The 22,193-nt window shown below is 35.5% G+C and overlaps 1 protein-coding gene across 1 annotated transcript; it reads right to left on the bottom strand.

Moving 5' to 3' along the window:
• Positions 1 to 1,437: 1,437 nt before the first annotated feature.
• Positions 1,438 to 21,017, bottom strand: LOC113060311 (protein phosphatase 1 regulatory subunit 12A-like). The gene is made up of 25 exons (XM_026229182.1): positions 21,005 to 21,017; positions 19,838 to 20,184; positions 12,958 to 13,088; positions 12,640 to 12,758; positions 11,087 to 11,243; positions 10,651 to 10,795; positions 9,693 to 9,767; positions 9,392 to 9,474; positions 9,018 to 9,211; positions 8,834 to 8,937; positions 7,845 to 8,042; positions 7,351 to 7,439; positions 7,078 to 7,263; positions 6,912 to 7,004; positions 6,675 to 6,765; positions 5,506 to 5,622; positions 4,969 to 5,062; positions 4,796 to 4,866; positions 4,664 to 4,717; positions 4,105 to 4,127; positions 3,957 to 4,020; positions 3,758 to 3,862; positions 3,527 to 3,577; positions 3,362 to 3,412; positions 1,438 to 2,290 (listed from the first exon to the last, which is right to left on the bottom strand). Exons 1-25 carry the CDS (start codon positions 21,015 to 21,017, stop codon positions 2,204 to 2,206), a joined length of 2,742 nt encoding a protein of 913 aa, XP_026084967.1. The 3' UTR covers positions 1,438 to 2,203.
• Between the last annotated feature and the right edge of the window lie 1,176 nt (positions 21,018 to 22,193).

The following is a 22,193-nucleotide window of genomic DNA, read 5'->3' as shown; positions in this document are numbered from 1 at the left end:
GATGAGACAAACAGATGAGAGGATGGCATTCATTCTGAAGGGGTCATTTAGTTTTCTGCCAACGCTAACGAGAGCCAAATGTCTGATGTGCACAGCACGTGTCAAAATTCCCAATAAGAAGTGATTTTTAACTTTCTCTGAGCCTCATGCTTCTCTGTTAGCCTCTTATTGTTCTCTTGACCTTCTAAACAAGGTGTCAGTCGAGAAGAACGAGCCTCTGAATGAATCACTATGCCGTTAGCTCTCACACTGTCCAGCTTTACTCTAACTTCCTGTCCTTCTCTCTGTGGGAATGTGGGATCCATTATTCCAGCTGTTCTTCGCTATCTGATGATGAAGGCATCTGGTTAGACATGCACACAGCATTAGAGAAAGAGAGAACAACAATACTTAATAATGCTAATGTTTGAACACAAATGACCCAAAATACTGAATCAAATCTTTAAATTAAACTTTGGAGCTTGCATATATTACACACAAAACTGTAGTGAAGAAGTTTCCATGGAAAGTAGATCGAAGGGATGAATATGAACAGTGCTGGTCGTCGTCTGCTTCCAAATGACATCAAAATTAATTATAGTTAGGAATGTAATCCATTAATTACTCCTTTTAGGTAATATAATCAGACTTGAACTAACTTATTTAAATAGGATCTGTTTGTACCAGATTGATTTATATCCAAATATATTCCATTTGTTGTTTGTAATGCATTGAAGTGCATTAACTTTACATTACATCAAGGTTTCCCAAAGTGGGCTTCGTAGGAAATGCAAGGGGTTCATGAGTTTAATAAAAAAGGTAATAATCAATCATAAAAAATGTCAAATGAAAATGATTCGTTACCAAAATAATATATGGAACATTTATACTTCGTAATGTCTAGAAATGTTAGATATAAATGTTTGAACACGTTTTATTGTTGCAAGCTCGACTCAATTAAAGGCTCTTATGATAGTTTGATTACAGTTTGAAACAAATGGACATATAATGCCTAAAAATTATGAATATGAAAACTTTTGGTTGGGTTGTGTTGTCCAGTGCACTGACCTAAATACAATAAAAAATAAAATAATTTACATTGATATATTACATATATTTTTTTCCGATATTTTACACTGTTTTACATTTTATTTGGCTACTGATTAGGGCTCAATTATTTTATATATCTATATACACACACACACACACGCACACACACACATATATATATGTTTTACATTTTAGAATTATATTGATTTTTTTAATATAATAGTGTTTCTTTTTTATTTATTTTTTTCAATTTAAATTAATATTTTTCTTTTACATTTTAGTTTTATTGGCCACTGACCAGGGACTGTCAGTTATGTCGATCAATATCAAAATAATTCACGAACTGCCATCTTACACAACAATAAACCACAGCAGAGAAAACATAAAAAATAAAAATCAGGCACTAGGCTACAAACACACATATTTTATTAAGTGCCAACATTCATTCAATATATTAGAAAACCAACACGTGGAGAAAGATAAGCTGATATCAAGTAACAGTTTATAGCGTTATGAGTTCAGATGCATGATATTTGTACATTTACAGAATAAACAGAAGCCGTGGGCCTCGCCTGAGAAGACGCACAAACCACACAAGTAGACGTTTCCTCGTGGATCGCTGGAAGTGTGGCGTGACGGTGAAACGACAGCCTGGCGTGTTTAAAACGAATCGATGTCAACCAATGATTGTGACGCTGGAGACATATTCAGACCACCAGCCTCTCAATCGTGTGTGTGTGTGTGTGTGTGTGTACAAAGATGCAAAAATACTGCAGACTTCAGCTGCCTGAGACTCGTGGAATGTGTGGAGTGTGTGTGCGCTCACGCTTATGGGAATGTGCATGGAGCATGCGTGCGTCCCTGTACGAGTGCCAGTGTGTGTGTGTGTGTGTGTGTGTGTGTGTGAGAGAGAGAGAGAGAGAGAGAGAGAGACCGAGAGCTGAACTACGCCGTATCCTCCCTGAGAACACGGATGAAGTTCAAACACGGCACACACACACACACACACACACACACAGGAAGATAAAAGATCACGGCTAACTGTGAGTCATCATAACACAGTGACATTGCTCCTCGCGTCTGATGTTCCTCTCCTTTGGCTCTCGGGAAGGAAGGATGCTACGGATTCTCTCTCTCTCTCTCTCTCTGTCTGTCGTCTGCTCCTCCTCTCGCTCTATTTGGAGAGTTTGCTGATGACTCTGATGAGCGCACCGTTCTCATCCTTCAGCCTCTGGTTGTCGGCTCTCAGATCTCCTAAAACCTGCACAACAGACACACCTGAGCTCTCTAAAGATGAACTGAGAATACTGGCATCATTGACTCACCTCATATTATTACAAACCCATATGACACAAAAGGAGATGTTTTGAATAATGTTCAGGCTGCTGGTTTACAAATAATGTGAGAATAAAGAGAACACCTAAAAGGCAGTCCATACAGTTTTTAACCATATTATATTATATTATATTATATTATATTATATTATATTATATTATATTGTATTATATATTATATTATATTATATTATAACATAATGTTATTTTTGTTTTACATTTTAGTTTGATTTTTTTGTTGCCAATTATTAATTGTAATAAATCAATTTATAAAATCAATATTATTAATAACAATGATTTGATTATAATGAACTATTATTATAATGATGTATTATTACTTAAAACGTATTAATAATAATAATGATTAATATTATATTAATAAAAAACAATTAACTTATATACATTCATTTTAGTTTTTTTGTTTAATTTAATTATTATTATTATTATTTTACATTTTAGTTTGACCAGGGACTGTCATTTATGTTGATTACATATTAATTTATAAATGAATATTAATTATACAATTATATTAAGGATAATATATATAATTTACATTAAAATCATATTTTAGTTTATTTTGTCATTTTCATATTTTCAAACAAATTTTTAAATTGTGATTTTTCATAGTACATTATATAAATTTTTTTTTATATTATTTGTATTTTTGTTTTACATTTTTTAATGGCTGCTGCCCAAGTACTGTCATTTATGTCAAGCGTATATCATTAATTATTAATAAAATCAATATTATTAATATTAATACAATTAATATTAATGTGTTATTTTTTCTTTACGTTTTATTTCATTTTGGTCACTTGATCAGCTTGTAATCAATCTGTGTGTAAAGCAAATGCCTTGTTAAACTGGTTTTACTCATCTCAGGGATAAAGTATTAATATTTACATTCACAACATTTCAGTCGCCTCTCAGCCAATCAGCATTCAGAACCGAGTGAAAGAGCCAATCAGAACAAGCCTTCCATGATCACATGCTCTCACCTTCAACTCCTCTTCTAACTCAGAAGCACGCCTCTCCAACATCTTTTTCTCCTGAGACGAGAGAAAACAAGCATGTGGAGTGACAGAAGAATCCAAACATCTATAGAGGGGAAACATGCACATGCTTTTCATTACTTCAGTTTTACTTCTGTTCTATAAACTCACCTTCTTTTCCATTTCCAGTAGAGCCGTGCAGTCCGTGAATCTCTCCTGCCTCTGTAACAAACACAAACACGGACAGGAGTCAAATACACTGTATACAAAGTAAAAATGCACAAAGTTTCCTGTGAGGGTTAGGTGTAGGGCCATAGAATATACAGTTTGTACAGTATAAAAACCATTACGCCTATGGGATGAACACACTTTACACAAAAGCAAACGCGTGTGTGTGTGTACCTGTGTGGCCTTTTCCAGATCCACCCGGGTCAGTGAAATGGTTCTCTGTGTGTCTGACAACTGTGACTGCAGATGGCGGTTCTCTCTGGACATCTCCTCAAACATCTGAAACACACACACACACACACACACAGACAGACATCAGACACACACAAACCTCCTGCTGACACAAGCGGCTGAGCCACACACCCCTGCTGACCTTCTTAAAGTCCCTGGATTCTGATCCTCTCGTGAGAATACAATCATTCAAGACCGAATCAGACCTGAGAGGAAGCAAAGACACGGACTGAATGAGACGGACGCTCAGATCACCAAACAACGTGAAAGGTCAAAGGTCAGACTCGTACCTGCTGCTCGTGTGTCTGTCTGTCTGCAGGAAGAAAACACAAAATATTTCACATGTCAGCCAGAAACCATAAAACACATACAAAAACTTAACAAATGACACTAATCAGACTAAACTTATATGCAAATATTTAAATACATGACTTAATATTCATTTCAATATTACACGTCTTTGAAATAAATTGTTTAATAACATTACATATTTTAAATATGATAATGTAATATATGTTGATACATAAGGGACACTAACTAGTGTAAATTTAAAAAAAATTTACACACACACACACTTATATATTATATATTTTTTTTAAATTTAATTATTTAATTTATAATTCCATTAAATAGTATTAAAATTAATACTAAAATAAATATTTTAAATGTGTATATATTTATATACACATATTAAATTATATTTAAAAAATTATAATTGCATTAAATAATATTTAAATAAATATTTAAAATGTAGTAATATTACATGAATTAAATACATTTCTTTATATGTTCCCTCATTAAGTTCTATCGCTGTCAATCAATTCAAAAGTGCATGCTGATTGGTCAGACCTGTGGGTCCCGCCCACTGCTACTCTCCTCTCCACTGGGGTCATTGTCATCGCTCTGAAAACAGAGTAAATGTTTAAATCCAGGCAGTATTTCTGAGCTCCTGCTTCAATCACGTGTCCTGGTCTTCCTCACCTCTCCAGTTTTCCCTCTCCTCCTCGCTCTGGCTCTCCTGCGCTCCATCGCTCGCTCCTCGCTGTCTGCATCTGACACACCACACAGAAACAGTGTTACGGACAATCACATGACTAAACCAATCAGTGTAGTATTATGAAATCCAGTGATAAGGGTCGAAGGTGAAAGGTCACCCTGTCTGTCGGGACGTGGAGCACCAGGAGGAAGTGTGAGTCCCAGCAAATCTGACTTCTGCAGGTTAGCAATACGAGACCGCCAGCTCACTTCCTGCACAAGAAATAATAAATATATTTTAAATATATTTATATATATATATATATATATATATATTTTTTTTTTATTTTATATATATATATATATATATATATATATATATATATATATATATATATATAAAAAAACAATGTAAATATACATATTTATAATTTTTATTATAATCTTTTATTGTGCAGAAGTAAACATTAATTAATAAATTTTATACACACATTCACAGACAGTTTGATTAAAATACTGATTCTTGACTTCGCAAACACTGCTAGTGATTGTTTCCAAACAGGTTTCTCAAACATTTTCTTCCTCTGCTATTTTTCAGGCATCAATTCAGCTCTTGAGCAGTTTGATAAAGTACAAAAAAAAAAAAAAAAAACTTTAATATTTCTGACTGGTGCAGAACAAATGCAGATATTTGGATTAAACTCAAGCTTTCTCACCCCTTCCTCTCCCTTCTTTTGCTTCCCTTCTTTCTCCTCCTCTTCTTTCTTCTCCTTCTCCTTGTTTTCCGTCTTCATCGTCTTCTCCGCTTCCTGCAGGTCTGTGAGAGTAACTCCCTGAAGAGCAAACACAGCGGTCACACTCCAGCTGCGCACAAACACAACACTGCGCTACACACACACGCTTGTGTCGAGTTAAAGTCAGAGTTCAGGGTTAAAGGTCATACAGCCTTAGACCCTGTTTTTCCTAGCACCAATAGCTGTGATATCATTGTGATATCACTGATTTCAGATCGACCCGAGTTGAAATCAGTGACTGATTTACTTCAAACAGATCAATCCTGCTCAATTTTACAGTCAAAATGTGTTTTAATGTGTCATTTCATTATTTATATACTATTATATAATTTTTAAAAAAACATTTTCAAAAATAAATCATATAAAATACAACAAAAATGTGTTTTCATAATTATGTGTCTGCCATTTTTTTTTCTATTTCAGTAAGTTGACAAAGCAATATTTTTTATTTAAAATAGTTTTCATTTTAACTCTTTCCCCGCCAGCATTTTTGAAAAAAAGTTGATGATTTTCACAAAAATTTGATATATTTTACATTATTAATATTTAAATATGCAATACACCAAAATAAAGATCAAAGCCTAAACTTATAAATCAGTTTTATTTTAGCTTAAAGCATTATTTTTTTATTAAAACTTGAATATAGGTATGATTCCTAAAAATGTATAAGGTGAGAATCATATTTTTATCAAAACCTACATCTGGATAATATTCAGTAGGATTATCAAAGCATAAATCCAGTAAATCATGCATGCATACCACTTCCTGAATCAACATTTTGCTCAGTTACACTATGCACTTTTCATTTATATGCTGTCTGTTGCTGATAATCACATTATTAATCATATGCATCTGTTTAGATAAGAGATCGCTAGTTTTTCCCTCCAGTTCACGTGTGTGTTTTTTGTTCGGGAGGTTTTGTACTCGTTCAGAAGATGTGTTATAGCGCCCCCAAGTGTATAACAGTGAAAACACAAAAAGCCGTTGAAGTGTTGTCTTCTAAATGATGAGTTAACTCGTTAATTGCAGGGAAAGAGTTATATGTAGTTAACAATAACAACACTGGACTGAAGTCATGAGGCCAGACTGACCTGTGTGGAGCGTCTGGACTGACGCGCATGTCTGGATCGGGCCTTTCTCTGAGCTTCTGCTTCTTCATCACGCACTGGAGTCAGATAGGACCTACACACACACACAAAGCAAGGAAAACACTGCTATAACTAGCTTGCAGCTGGACCAGACTGGTCTCGATGGTTGAACACTTAGACAGCCAGCTGCAGGACTTTGGTCTTGTTAGAAAGAGCTGGTAGACCAGATCACACACTCACTTGCGTCTCTGTTTGGTCTCTGGCTCGCCTGATGTGCTCGTGGTTACAGAATTCGGGACAGGCTCCTTCTTTTCAGCCTCTTCCTGAGCCAGCCTGTGAGAGAGACACCAGATTATACGAATGCAAAAAAGATGCGGTCAATTCACGCGATCGGAGACACACGCACCTCTGAGCGATCAGGTTATTGAGGCGACTCAGTCCAGAGGTCGCCGTGGTTACAGAGGTCACCGAAGGGTCGTCAAGTTTCCTTCCATAAGATGAGCTGCGAGGTAACGAGGGTTTCGGAGCCGACACTTCACCGCTGGACTGGCTGTTCAATCGGCGCGTGTATGAAGAGCTCCGGCTCAGCAAGCTACACACACACACACACACAGGAGGAGGATGAGCGTGGAGAACACTCGGAACAGGAAATAGTCTCTGTGTTTCCTGTGTCTCTCACCTGCTGGAGAGTTCAGGGTTAGTGCTGGTGTCAGAGATGCTGAAGAGGCGTCTGGACGGAGTGGGCTGGACACGGGCCAACCTGGGCTCCTGAACACAAATTACATCATTCTGAGACAACACAACACAAACATAATAAAACACAACACAAACATAAACATAATACAACAACACAAAACATTACACAATGCATAACATAACATATAACACCACAACATCATAACATAACAACACATAACGTAATATAACAACATAACATAATACATAACACAGAACATAACATTAATACAGTATATACATTAATATATCGAATATTTCTTATTATTATCAATGATGAAAGCAGTTGGGTTGCTTAATATTTTTGTGGCAACCATGAAACACGTTTTCAGGATTAATGGAAAGAAAACATTTAACATTATAAATGCCTTTACTGACACTTTTGATCAAATGAATCCCACTCCCCCGAACAGATCATACAGTATCTGTGTCTGTCACCTTATTGTCAGATTCAGAGCTCAGTCTGGGACTGGATGCAGAGCGTGACATTCCCAGTTTCGTCTCGGGGTCCTTGAGGGCCTCGCTGGCTGGGTCAGAGGTCACGGCAGAGCCCAGGGTCACAGAACTGCCTGCTTTACGCAAAGACGTTCTCCAGGAACCTGGAGCCTCAGTCACCGGGGTCCGGACAGGTTCAGCCTACAAGCAGACCACACACTATCATATTATATTATATAATTACAAATACATTCAAATATTTTAGATATTACATATTTACACATTAGTTTGTATAAGGACTAGGTGGTTATGATGATTCTGTTTTTTTAGCAATATACGTTTTATTGTATTTTATTATTATATTTAACTAAAAGTAAAAACAAAGACCATTTTCATTATTTGAAATAAAATGTAATATAAAGTAAAAAAAAAAAGCTAGTTGCCAAAACAACATATCATTTTTATTTTATTTAACTTGATGCACTAAAACAACTAAAGTTAAAAAGGAAATAAACATTAATAAAAACTTATTAAATATTTCCTAAAATTAAAATAAGAAACATTTTAATTTAATTTTAAAAACAATAATATTAAAATAAAAACTAATTCAAAATATTAACCAAAAAGTATAATAATATCTCAAGAATACTAAAATAAGAATTACTATATTATATTTTCACAATATATTTCTTTCACTCCAAAATGTTAAAAAATCATTACAATTTTCAAATATATATACAGTAATGATTGGGTTTTATCACTGACAATTTCTCAATTTTGGGCAGCTGAATTGGCTGCAATTGATTTGTGACTATTATAAATATATATTAGCACTAATATTTTAAAATGTGTCTGGATTCAGAAAATCATCTTCAATAAGTTCTCATATTGGAAAGACAGAAATTTGTCAGATTGTTTTGGACACTAAACCTCTTTGAGAAAATGCAATGCTTTGAACAAGTTGAATGCATTAGCAGTTCTCCGTCAGTCACCTGTTTAATTTGGTTAAGGGCAGTGCTGCTCACAGAACTCACGGAGGACGCTGCATTGCGTTTGTTGTTCAAGTTGTTGATCATTTCTCGAGTTTTTGCTTTTTCTGAAAAAAAATACAGACAAAAATCGTTAGCTAATGTGATTTTTGAGTTCCAGAATAAAAATGGGCGGGGTTTCGGTCACCTGACTCGGCGTCACTCTCTGATTCGCTGTCTTCCTCTGAACTGGAGCTGCTGGAGGGTTTTGATTGGCCGGCTGTGCGTGTCGACTCCTCTTCGTCTTCTTCTGTGGGCGGAGTCTGGAGTGTGGGCGGAGCAAGTTTCTCTCGCTCATGAAGGGTGATCTTCTCTCTACTGCTCATACGAGAGATGGACGTCCTACAGGTGACATGAAAACCAGCCAATCAGTGAGAGCTGAACGTGATGCACACTAAGGCAAGATTCAATAATGAATCAGTATTTGATTCAACACTCTGAGTCAAAAATAACTGATTCATTCTGGGTTTTTGTCACACAGGAAGTGATGTGTTTGGATGCAGACACGTGATTGGATGTTACCTGCGAGGGCGAGATAGTGCCGTGGAAACAGGTGGGCTGGTCTCAATGACGGGCGTCTGGATCTTCTGTTTCTCTAAACGCATCTTTAGGAGAAACAAACATCAACATCCGCTCATCATCATTTCAATCTTAATGTTCTGTCATGGTGTGCCTGATCACCGTACAACACATAAACGCTGCTGTTTTATTGGACATTCATGTGGTGAAGATTTCTGCTTATTTTCTTGGAGTGAAAGCGTTCTTTGAACATAATCCCAAGACGTGATAAGATAGCGGACATATAAACACATGCAAAACTTACGGCGTTCTGCTTCTTCTGCAGTTCTTCCAAGTTATCAACAATGTTTTCATCGGCTACGTCGAGTGGAGTCTGGCCCTATGGTACACAAATACACAATCAACACTTGATTATGATGCATTATACTTATTCCCATTTATTTACTGTTTTGTAAAGGGATAGTTCACTTAAAAATGAGAATTAGCTTATGATTTACTCACCCTCAAGCCATCCTGGGTGTATATGACTTTCTTCTTTCAGACAAATACAATTGGAGTTATATTTAAAAATGTCCTGGCTCTTCCAAGCTTTATAATGGCAGTGAATGGGTGTTGAGATTTAGAAGCCCCAAAAAAAAGTGCATCCATGCATCATAAAAAGTGCTCCACACTGATCTTAGGGGTTAATGCATGTCTTCTCAAGCCAAGTGATGCATTTGTGTAAAAAAATACATATTTAAAACTTGTAAAGTCTCGTCAAAACTAAGTTTTGTTTACAGAAAAGGAAAACCAGTCTCCTATTGGCTTTTTTTTTTTAATCCTCTGACATTTTTCTTTACAGATCATTGTTTTTTTACTTCTAATTTGTGACCGGTTGCTTCCGCGTTCGTCATTTTTTTTACTGGAGCTTAAGCAACACCAATGTCATCCACAGAAAACGCCTTTCTCTCATATATACGCATTAGCGGAAGCTAGAGATTATGGTTTATACAATTTTAAATATGGATATTTTTCCCACACAAACACATTGATTCGCTTCAGAAGGCCTTTGTGAACCACCTGGAGCACTTTTTATGATGGATGGATGGATGCACTTTTATGGGCTTCAAAATCTCAACACCCATTCACTGCTATTATAAAGCTTGGAAGAGCCAGGACATTTTTAAATATAACTCCAATTGTATTCGTCTGAAAGAAGAAAGTCATATACACCCAGGATGGCTTGAGGGATGAGTAAATCATGATCACAGTAGCCCATGTACCACGTTATTGACGGCATTCATGTCACACATGTGTTCAGCCAGCAGAACGCAGGCCTCTTCCTGTCCCCAGTGAGCCGCCGCGTGAAAAGCCGTCCATCCATCACTGTCTCGACTGTCCACATCTATCCCACACTTCAACAGCACCCTGATGAACACAGAAACACAAAGATCTGAATGCACTGAAAGGAGAGCTAGGAAAAGACAGATGCATGGTGATCCAGAATCATTGAACAAAAAAAGTCTGATTTCAGACGTTTCACAACTTTGACAACAAACACAAACAAACTGATTCATGGGCAAACAGTCTTTCTGATTGGCTTGTTGCATGACTGGCCAAAACAAATCCCTAGGGCCATATCATGTCATATCAAAATATTCACTAATTATTCATTGTTTAGAGTCATTTAGAGTTTAGTATGAAGTGTCTCGCACTCACTTTAACACCTCGATGTACCCTTTAGCAGCAGCGACATGCAGCGCTGTGGCCTGAGTGTTCGGATGAGGGAGCAGAGAGCCACTTCCTGCCAACACGGCCATCGCATCCTGCAGCATCACTCGCTCTTCCTCTCTCCTGGCCTGATCCACATCAATACCTGACAATTCATTACAAAAAAAATGCAATTATAGTGCTTTCTCAGGCAGCACAGGCCATTGTTTATAGCATATTAATATATTAAAAGTAATTTGAGGAACCGTGTGTTTTCATTGGTTCGAAATCAATTTGTTCTTAAGGACTTAAAATTATAGTTCACCCGGAAATGAAAATTACTCACCCGTCCATGATATAGATCCATTTGCTCACCAGTGCAGTGAATGGGTGCCGTCAGAATGAGAGTACAAACAGCTGATTCGCTCATTCTGACGGCACCCATTCACATCCATTGGTGAGCAAGTGACGCAATGATACATTTCTCCAAATCTGATGGAGAAACAAACTCACCTATATCTTGGATGGCCAGCTGATAAGTACATTTTCAATAAATGTTCACTTTCGTGTGGACACGAAAAGACACACTCACATTTCACAAAACCGATCACTGTTAACGAGCTGCAGGAGGAAGTTTATAAAATCCTTGCACAGCTCCATTGTTTTTAATTACGTTTCTGATGTGGGAAATTCACATGCTGTTCCTATTAAACCCAAACATCCCATAAACACACACACACACACAAACACACCTACAACGAGCTTCTGTGGGCGTTTGTGCATCGACTAAGGTTTTAATGGGACACGATCAGACAGATGGTGTGTTTAAGATTTGTGATATCGAACTGAGAAATTATATTTTGCACAAAAATGGGTCAATTTGAAGCACTTTTTTTGTTTTTTGATGAGAGAATGATTTCCCTATAAACACAATTATACAGTCAGTAAAGTTAAGCATGAATGATTGACAGGTGAGCAGGCGGTCCTTTACTGTTGTTGAGTCTGATGCAACAGGATAAATACATTTTTACACAGAAAATGTGATGTGATCACATGTATCTGTAAGCAGCTTCAAGCACAAAACATTCTGGAAAGATATAGGCTAATATTTAGCACTGATCATTCATGCAAACCAGTGTTTTATAGTAATGTATTATAGTATTTATTAATATTTAGAATTTATTTTAATATTTAAATTTTGTTATGTGCGCATGTTTTTTTATACATTATATATTATTTCTTTATATTTATTATACACATATAACTGGCAAATAACTGAAATATGATCAATTAGAATTTCTAAAGTGGGAAAAAAAGTGTTTTTTTTTTTTTTTTCATTTTAGAAATTCAAACGTAACATATTTCAGTTATTTGCCACGGTATCATTTTTTTTTTTTTTTTTGGTTAAAGTTTTTCGTCTAATATTTATTTTTGTATTTTATTTTATCTTTTTAATAGTTTTAGATTTAGTTAACAATGCCAATACTGCTCTGATATCCCAGTCTTTCTACAAACTCAAACTCCTTCTTTCGCTCTGTTTTTCTAGGGTTTGAATCTCTCACCCTGTTTTTTGATCTCTGCTTTCAGCAGCCTCCCCATGGCGTCCTCTGTGGCCACGTCCAGAGGAAGTTCTCCCTCGCTGTTCACCGCTCCTACATGAGCGCCGTGTTCGATCAAGTACCTGCAATGGGCGGAGAAACAAAAATAAAAAATGACATTGATGCAACGGTAAAACAGCTGAAACATGCATTTTAATTCGATTTAGCTCATTTTATCAACACCCTAAAAACAACTCTGAATTCAGAGTACAAGGCATCTCAGAAGGGAGCATCATGTCATCTAGGTAGACAGCTCACTAGACGGTGAAATGCATTACTGACTTAGCGATCTGGATGAAGCCGCAGGAGGCGGCGGCGTGGAGAGGTCTCCAGCCTTCATTGTCTCCTCTGTTCACATCACTGCCGCTCTCCACCAGAAACTGAACCATTTCTGCATTTTCATCAATACAGGCCTGACGAGAGAACCAGAACATGTGTTTAATCAACATAAACATGCAGAAAACCAAAAAACAACTCTTTAATATAGTCATGACAACTGCTGAGTAGTTATTAAAGTTTGACGCTCAGATTTAAAAATGTTCAAGAAAATGTTATGTTATGGCAAATAACCAATATGATACAAATGTGAGTTGTTCAGATCAGGGTTATTATTGTTGACTAAAACCAAAACCATTCAAAATATCTAATTTTAGTTTATTTTAGGTTGAAGTACTAACACATAAATATATACATCATTTAACTAATTTACTAATTAATTACTAAAACTTTAAAATTAAAATTAAAACAAAATATTAAAATAAAAAAAATGTTATATAAACAAAAATTATAACAGTATATGAATTATATTAAAACAACAGTGGCTCGGACACACTTTTCAGAAACATAATATGTAAGACATTATAAAATTGTTATAAAAGTAACAACAACAATATTTAATTAATGCTAATTTTGGCTAATACTGATATTTTCACTTATATATGTTGTGCATTCCAGTTGCATTTTAGTATCATTGAGATACTTTTATAGTTTTTAAATCATATTTTTAATTCTTCTTGTTTTTATCATTTTTATTTGTTTAAAGTTTTAATTCGATTTTGCCACTTTGAATTTTTTCTTTATGTCTAAATGGTTTTAAATAATTATTAGTTTAGTTTTAGTTTTTAATTTTAGGACTTCAAATTTAACCCTTCATTTATTTGCCAAGGTATAATTTTGACTATGAGAAATGTTTTTTGGCAACTAGCTAAAATAACATAAGTGTAAGATTTAATGTTATTTGATTTCAGTTATCGTTATTTTAAGTAACACATTTTCTTATATATAGTTTTAGTTTTTGTTAACTCTAAAAACCTCGTTACATACACCTCTATGGTCAAATAATTGATTATCAAGTTTGTACATGTATTTTTCAAAAATAAGACACTTCCCATAACCTTTGACCTTAGATTACACATAACATGCAAATTAATGAACATAACATGATGCATCATAGATGAGCACTCGGTGTGAATAACTATTGACAATCTTAAAGACATTTACAACACTGTGTCATGTTGCATTATGGGAAATCTGTTTTAATGTCCATACAGTTTCAGTCAGACACGGCTGACATCGAAGTGTTTACATGATGATGCATTACTGTACATATACTGTACATCTGCAGGCTGTAATAAAGCAGCATTACTACCTCAACTACATTTTTAAAAGTAGCTCATGTTTTCAAAATACTGTAGCTTTTCCAATAATGAAGTACTGTTGTTAATTATTTTCAATCTTTAATGTTACACATGATGTGGATTCGTCTGTACTAAGAAAAATTCTAGAGTCCAAAATTTTTTTCCAAATCCATGTCAAGTTTTATTGATAATTGCAACCCAATTATCACAAATCTACTGCTAATTATACATTTACTTACATAAAGTTTAATAAAATAAATGAAGTTGTTTAGATCATTGCATTTAGTGCTAGATTTTCTGTTGAAGTTTGATGCATTCAACCTGACAAAAAAAATAAATAAATTGTGTATTTATGTATTAATGCGGTTCTTTTGGGTGGAAAACAACAGTATCACGGTTTCCACAAAAATATTAAGCAGCAATTTACAATATTTTCAACTTTGATATTAGTATGAAATGTTTTGTGAGCGGCAAAACTGGAGTAACGATGCTGAAAATTCAGTTTTGCACCACAGGAAATACATTTCATTTTTAAATTCATTCAAATAAAAACAAAAAAGTTATTTTAAATGGTAAGTCATTTTAAATCATTTAGTTCAAATAAATGCAGGCTTAGTGAGCAGAGGAGACTTAATTTAAAAACGGATTATAAAGTTACTGCCAACAATTGTCCTTCAACCCTGAAGCTATTTAAAAGGCCCCCTTTTAATTGTATTTTTATTTATATAGCTGTCATATTTCATATTTATGATATCTATGTAACTAAAACACTGTTTGTTAGCATGCTGTAGAGCAGCTTGTACATTGTTTATCTACTTTAAATCGAGGAGCTTGTCAAACATCTGAATGAGAGTGTGTGTGTGTGTGTGTGTGTGTGTGTGAGAGAGTCAGAGAGCGACTGCCCTTTGCCTATGACAACAGCCGCTTGTACTGCATGAAGAATGTTTTCCATGCACTCACTGGAGAACGACAGAGAGCAAAAGCCTTTGGTTGGAAGGCATGGAAAACTTAGAACACTGACTATGTTTAATTCCTGTTACTAAGCAACAACAGAACAACAGAACCAAGATCGGGATGAGTGAAGCGACAAACTATCATCACACATGTAACGATTATTAATATAAAAGACATACTACAAATATGAATATGAATGTAGTTAGCTAAAACTAAATCCATTTTCATTATTTAAAATAAATGTTATCTGTGATGCAATAAAATATTTGTAAAAACTTAACTAAGTTTTTGTATTGTTTAGTTTACACTGATGTACTAAAATAACTAAAATTGCTATAAATAAAAGTTATTTAGGCGTATAAAAATGGCATATAAAAATGTATATGAAATGGAAAATATAATTATAAAAACTGATTCAAAATATTAAGAAAACCTATCATAGTCTCACGATAATGAGATATATATACATCTATATATTATATATATATATGGGATGTAACGATTCACAACTCACAATTTGATTCGATTCACGATTCTTTTTGATTAACAAAATGAGATTTAAGACAAAATATAAATAAAATGTTACCGCTGTAAACGAAGCCCTTATGAACGCCGCAGTAGGTGGAGCTTAAAGTGTTTCCTTGGTTACCGCTGTAAACGAAGCCCTTATGAACACCGCAGCAGGTGGAGCTTAAAGCGTTTCCTTGGTTACCACTGTAAACTAAGCACATATGGACGCTGCAGCAGGTGGAGCTTAAAGCATTTCCAGGGTTACCGCTGTAAACGAAGCCTTTACGAACGTCGCAGCAGGTGGAACTTAAAGTGTTTCCAGGGTTACCACTGTAAACAAAGCCCTTATGGATGCCGCAGCAGGTGGAGCTTAAAGCATTTCCAGGGTTACCGCTGTAAACAAAGCAGCGATGAACCTATGAATGTTAATATGCATTATACAGAGGCTTTTCTAAAAACTCTCAGACATACATTCAAATAAACTCATACCATAGAAGGAGCATGTGTAAGGCTGGCCAAGGGGACAAAAAAAAAATGCCATTTAATTGGACAAAAATGCTCCTGCACAAACAAATATAATCTATTACATCTGTTGCCAACAAAGTGAATATGAATAGACAGTGTCGATTGCGGGATTAAATTAAGATCTGCTCATGTTGCACCATATTTCATTTTAGGCGTTTTTACAGTGTTGCGCATTTTAACCAATCACACACAATTCTGTTGAGCTTAGGAATGCAATGGCCAATCAGAAGCCTTCAGATGAGTCATCACTGAAACTCATCAGTTCTGTTGAGTGCTTGCGCGTTCGCTGACTGAATTCGAGACTCTTGCGAATTCCCTCATCATAAACAACAAAGCACAGATGTATGTACAAAGTAAGAGATTAATTTCATAGTGTATACAGCTTCGATGACTATAAAGATAGTGTTTTTTATATATATATATATATATATATATATATAGTGCTTAAACTCGCAATAAATCAATGTTAGTGTTAGTGATATTTTTAGTATTTTAATGTTCTACTGATATTTGACTATATTTAATTTAATTTGACTATATCCATCACCTAAATTTAAAGGAATAGTGGACGATTACAGGATAAATTTAACCCTTTATTGTATTTTATTTTTGAACATGAGCCAGGACAAACAGTGTCCAGACATTCCAAAATTCATTACATTTAATATTTATTAATATAATAATTCAATATGCTATGAAGTGTATAGTATATATATTATATGTTTTCATTAAACAAAGCACAAACTGGCACAAAAAAAAACTACTTTCCATAAATTACAAATTTTGCTAATATTAACAATTCGCATTGCTGAAATAGATGCACAATATAAAAGCCAAGGACTGACTTGAGCTGTGTTTCTTCTGAGGAAGCTTTAACAGAAGATCAGCTCACAATCCTCCATCTGTGTACCGAACGCTGTTTACTTTAGGACCATTAGAAAGTAAACCATCGCTGTAACTCTATCTGAGATGGAGGAGAGTGACGTGTGTGTGTGTGTGTGTGTGTGTGTGTGTGAGGCCAAAACAGGGTGATAGGATGTGACACTGATTCTGTCCAGAGCCAAACACACACACACACACACACATAACAGCAGGCAGTGTGTTCCCAGGCTATTCAGTCAGAGTAACAGTGGGAGTAATAAAGAAACTGTGGTTTCAATTTATTTTATGCTCTCATAAAATTTTGCATATCCATCTCACGTCAACACAAACTGACAGAACGCTGACAGAAACACACTCAGAATGCCACAAGTGTATGTCTGTAAACTCTGCATCTAAAAATCTAGAACCTATACCTTTCAATATCTCTTCTAGTTGAAGTAATAAAACCTATTACTAATACTGTTACTAATTAATATAAAAATTAAATATGGACAACTCATTGTTAAAATAATTGTAATTTATTTCCACAGTTTTAATAAATTAAATATCAGATTAAATTCAGTACAATACAGACTATAATGATGTATGACTACTTTATTACATAAACAAGCATTGTGGAAATAAAAATTTGAGAGTAAAATTTGCTTGACTGTCATAAAAATAATGCAAAAAATATATTATTTAACGCGTGTGTGTGTGTGTGTGTGTATATATATATATATATGTGTGTGTGTGTGTGTATTCATTTATTTAATAAAAATATTTGATTATTTCTTTCTATTTTGTGGTGATATATATGGAACATTGTTTCTGCCACAGGATAAATTAATTAATTAAATTAAAAAGGCAACTGCAAACTTTATATCTCACAATTTGGACCATTTTTTTTCCCCAGCTCACAATTCTGATAAAGTCAGAATTGTAATACTTTTTTTTTTCTCTTGTGGCGGAAACAGGCTTCCATAGAAAGACGACTTGTTCCTGCTTCTATGTTAGATAGAGAATGCATGCAAACACAGGTGACTGCATGCATTTAGAAGAGCTCACGTGAGACTCAAAGCTGCTGTTCCACAGAACTTCCCAAAGACATCAAATCTGAGGCATTGATGACATCAGCAGAGCGGCAGCCAATAGCTGCTCTCGCCACATGACCACCGGCCTGAATCAAAGAAGCATGCACTTCATATTATTTCAAGGCTAGAGTGGATTTGAGCAAAACCTTCTGCAGTTTTGTCAGTGGCTCTCTTCAACAGAAGCTTGTTATAATAGATTCAAGACAGACATAACCTCAAACATAGGATCATTTTTCAACTAAAAACAGGCTTTTTACTCATTTAAAGCTCTAGATCAGGATTAGCTGGTTTCTGATGAAAACTGTTCCATCGAAAAACAAGAGGCTAAGACAACAAGAGCCGAAAATATACAACTATTCCAGTCCAGAACCAACTGGCCTTAGCGCAAAACAACACTGCTAACACTAAATATGTCCTGGAAATACACTTTCTGATATTATAATAGTACATTAACATAATGTCCCACTTTGGGCATTCAGACCCAAAAAACAGCCAATGCATTTCTACAGTTTGCGAGTCAAGGTTTTAAAGTGACGAGAAAAGTCTGTTATGATGAATTAGTGTAACCCAACAATACTTTTTAGGATGTTTGATACATTGTATCTGGATCAATAATGCTCATTTTTATTAGGATCACAACTACATTAAGATTTATACAAAAAGAAAAGAGGCTTGAATACACCTTTTGTAAAGTGAGAATTTGAGTGAATTTTTATTTTTGTTAGTTTTTTTTTGTGTAAAAAAAAAATAATTTTACCTCACAATTCAGACTCAGATCTGGTTTCTTGCAGTTTGGAGGAAAAAAGATCAGAATTCGAGATATAAATGCTAACTTTTTTTCACAATTCTGACATTTTTCTTAGAATTCTATTTTTTTGTTTTCACCAAGGAATTAAAATTAAAATAATAACAATAATAACAATAATAATTATAATTATAATAATTAATTAATTGTTAATGGTGAATTTTTCATCTCACAATTTTAACTTTTCTTCTCAGAATTGTGAGAAGACGGAAAAAAAAGAGTATTTGAAGAAAAAAAAAATTTTTCCATTTAATTTACAAAAATATTTACATATACATATATTTTCTCTTAAAAAAAGCACCACTTTTGTTTCAAAAATTAATATTAAAATATTAAAATAATATTAATATTTGAAAAAAGGTCCTACACCAAATCGACAATGTTGTCATTTGACAACAAAACAGAAAGGACCCCTTTAGACCCCAATCAAGTTTAAACTACTTCTTTACGAAAATCTATATTTTGTTTGGATCTGAGTATTATTTGACTCATATATGTTTAAAACAAGATTAATTAAATTGTGTACACGTATGTATTTTAATATTTCACTACTTTTTCACTTTGCTTACATTATTGATTATTTAAACGTCATATTTTTTGCGTTGTATTTGTTTTTCAAAAATGAAACACGAACACCAAAACAGATTTTGGCAGACACGCTATTTTTATCATCTCAGACATCCTGAGAACGGCGCCCAGAAAAGTTAGTGAACTTTCGCAAAAGTTTCCAAACCGAGTCAAACTTCGGTGTGAACAATCAGACGTGCTCCGGTTACCTGATGCAGCGCCGTTAGACCGTCGATATTGGCGTGGTTGATATCCGCTCCCTGTCTCAGGAGCTCCGCGACCTCCTCCCGGTCTCCGGCGGAGCAGGCGGCCATGAACACCGCTCCCTGGGCGAAGCGCACTCTGGCCCGTCGGTTCCCAGGAGCGGGGCCCTGGCTCCTCGCCTCCGCTCCGGTCCGCTCGGTCTCCGAGCACCGCCACCGCTGCAGCTGATCCTGACGCCGCTGCTTCGCCGCTTCGGACCGGGAACGGTCAGTAGGGATGGCTGACGCGAAACTAACGTTTCGACACAGTGTCGAGATCCCGAAGCGTAGATGTTTCGAAACACTGCTCCGAACTGTGATTCAAAACACCCATGTCACGTGACTATGGCTAAACGAAGCTTCTGCGCGTTTCATAAGTGTCTCGACCGACAGGTGGCACGCTTGCCGAGTCTGCGTTTGATTGACAGGGGCGGGAACAAACCACACAATCGCACATCTGTCTCAACTGCCACAAAGTTTAAAAGAGGAGTTAATGCACCTTCACCTCGTGGGTTTTTGTGAGAGGAGAAAGATTTTGAGATAGCGTTTACGATTTATTGACATTTATAGTGCGATTTAGTTAGTTATATTTAGGTTACATTTAAGTTAAATATATTTACTGATAAACTAAAGACTGACAGATAGTTAGGATAGATATAGTGACACATTTATATAGGCTAAGTTAGATATTGACAGATAGCACAGTAGTTAGAGATATAGAATTTAGATAGATTCATATATATATAGATAGATAGATTCATAGACATATAAATTTATATATAGATTCATATATTAATATATATATATATATAGAGAGAGAGAGAGAGAGAGAGAGATTCATATATATATATATACTTTCATAAATATATAGATTCATAGATAGATAGATATATATAGACATTAATAGAATAGATAGAAATGGAGGCTCCACAGAAGAGATGCCGTAAATCTGTGGTGTGGGAGCATTTCCATTTGGAAACCCCAAATAAAGTGAGATGTATGTATTGTGATAGGCAGCTAGCCTACTTCAACAATACATCATCCATGATGCGCCATTTGAGGAGCACTCATCCTGCCATTTTGCAGTGTGCAGAGGATGGTAACATTCCCCCTGTACCTAGGCCTGCTACTGACACTGCTGGGCCATCTAAACAAGGTATACATTGTTTGATATAATATGTACTTCATGTAACACTGTTTAGAAAGTCCATAGTTTTAAATAGACTTAGGCTTGTGTCCACCAGCCTTACAACGTAACGTCAATCTTTTCCAAAACTCCCAATCATGTTGAAAACAGCTTCACTCTGAATATGTAAATGTAACATCTCACAAACTTAGTCACTGTATTACATAGATATTTTTATAGGCTTGAAGACAACATTTTGGTTTTCCTAATTGTTGTAATTTTATATTGTATTTGATCTGTCTTTGCACACTGAGCATAAACTTTTCCAAACTTGAAAAAGCTTTTATTTTTTTTGAAATTTAGTTTTGTGAAAGTACTTTTAATCTTTTATCTTTATTTTCTTTTAAAAGGCAGACAGAGGGAATTGGATGAGGCTCTTGTAGACATGGTGGTAAAGGATTTGCAGCCCTTCACTATCGTGGAGGATGAGGGTTTCATGGCTTTTGTGAACAAACTTGATCCAAGCTATGTCCTCCCATCCCGTAAGGCACTTAAAACGATGGTAACCGAAAGGTACAACATTTCTAAGGAGAAGACAATGGAGGACCTAAAAAAGGCAGATTTTGTTAGCCTTACAGCTGACATGTGGTCCTCCATTAATATGGACGGATACCTTGGTGTTACTTGCCACTACATAACACCAGAGGCAAAGCTGGCAACTGTTGTACTGGGTGTAAGGAGGTTTTACCAAACACACACAGCCCAGCATCTCATGGAGGCTAAAGCTTTGCTAATGGCCGAGTGGGGAATAACCACCAAAGTTCAGTGTATGGTGACTGATAATGCATCCAACATGATCTTAAGTGCCCAGCTACTGAACCTTCGGCATGTCCCATGTTTTGCCCACAATTTAAATTTAATTGTAAAAAAGGCCCTAGATCAAACCCCACTCATCAATGAAATACGACAGAAAGCCAGAAAGATAGTGGGGTTATTTAGATCCAGCTGCAAAGCAAAGGACAAGCTTGTGGAGATGCAGGGCTTGATGGGCAGACCAGCTCTGAAACTGATGCAGGAGGTGGACACAAGATGGAACAGCACTTACGACATGTTGCAGCGCTTGTATGAGCAACGAGAGCCAGTGGGTGCAGCGCTATCAAATTTAAACAGTGATACTGCTCCGCTGACAAGTTTTGA

Source organism: Carassius auratus, chromosome 42 (genome assembly GCF_003368295.1).
Source record: "Carassius auratus strain Wakin chromosome 42, ASM336829v1, whole genome shotgun sequence".
Taxonomy (NCBI): Eukaryota; Metazoa; Chordata; class Actinopteri; order Cypriniformes; family Cyprinidae; genus Carassius; species Carassius auratus.
The sequence above is the reverse complement of the archived record's forward strand: the minus strand, read 5'-3'. Positions and strand labels throughout refer to the sequence as shown.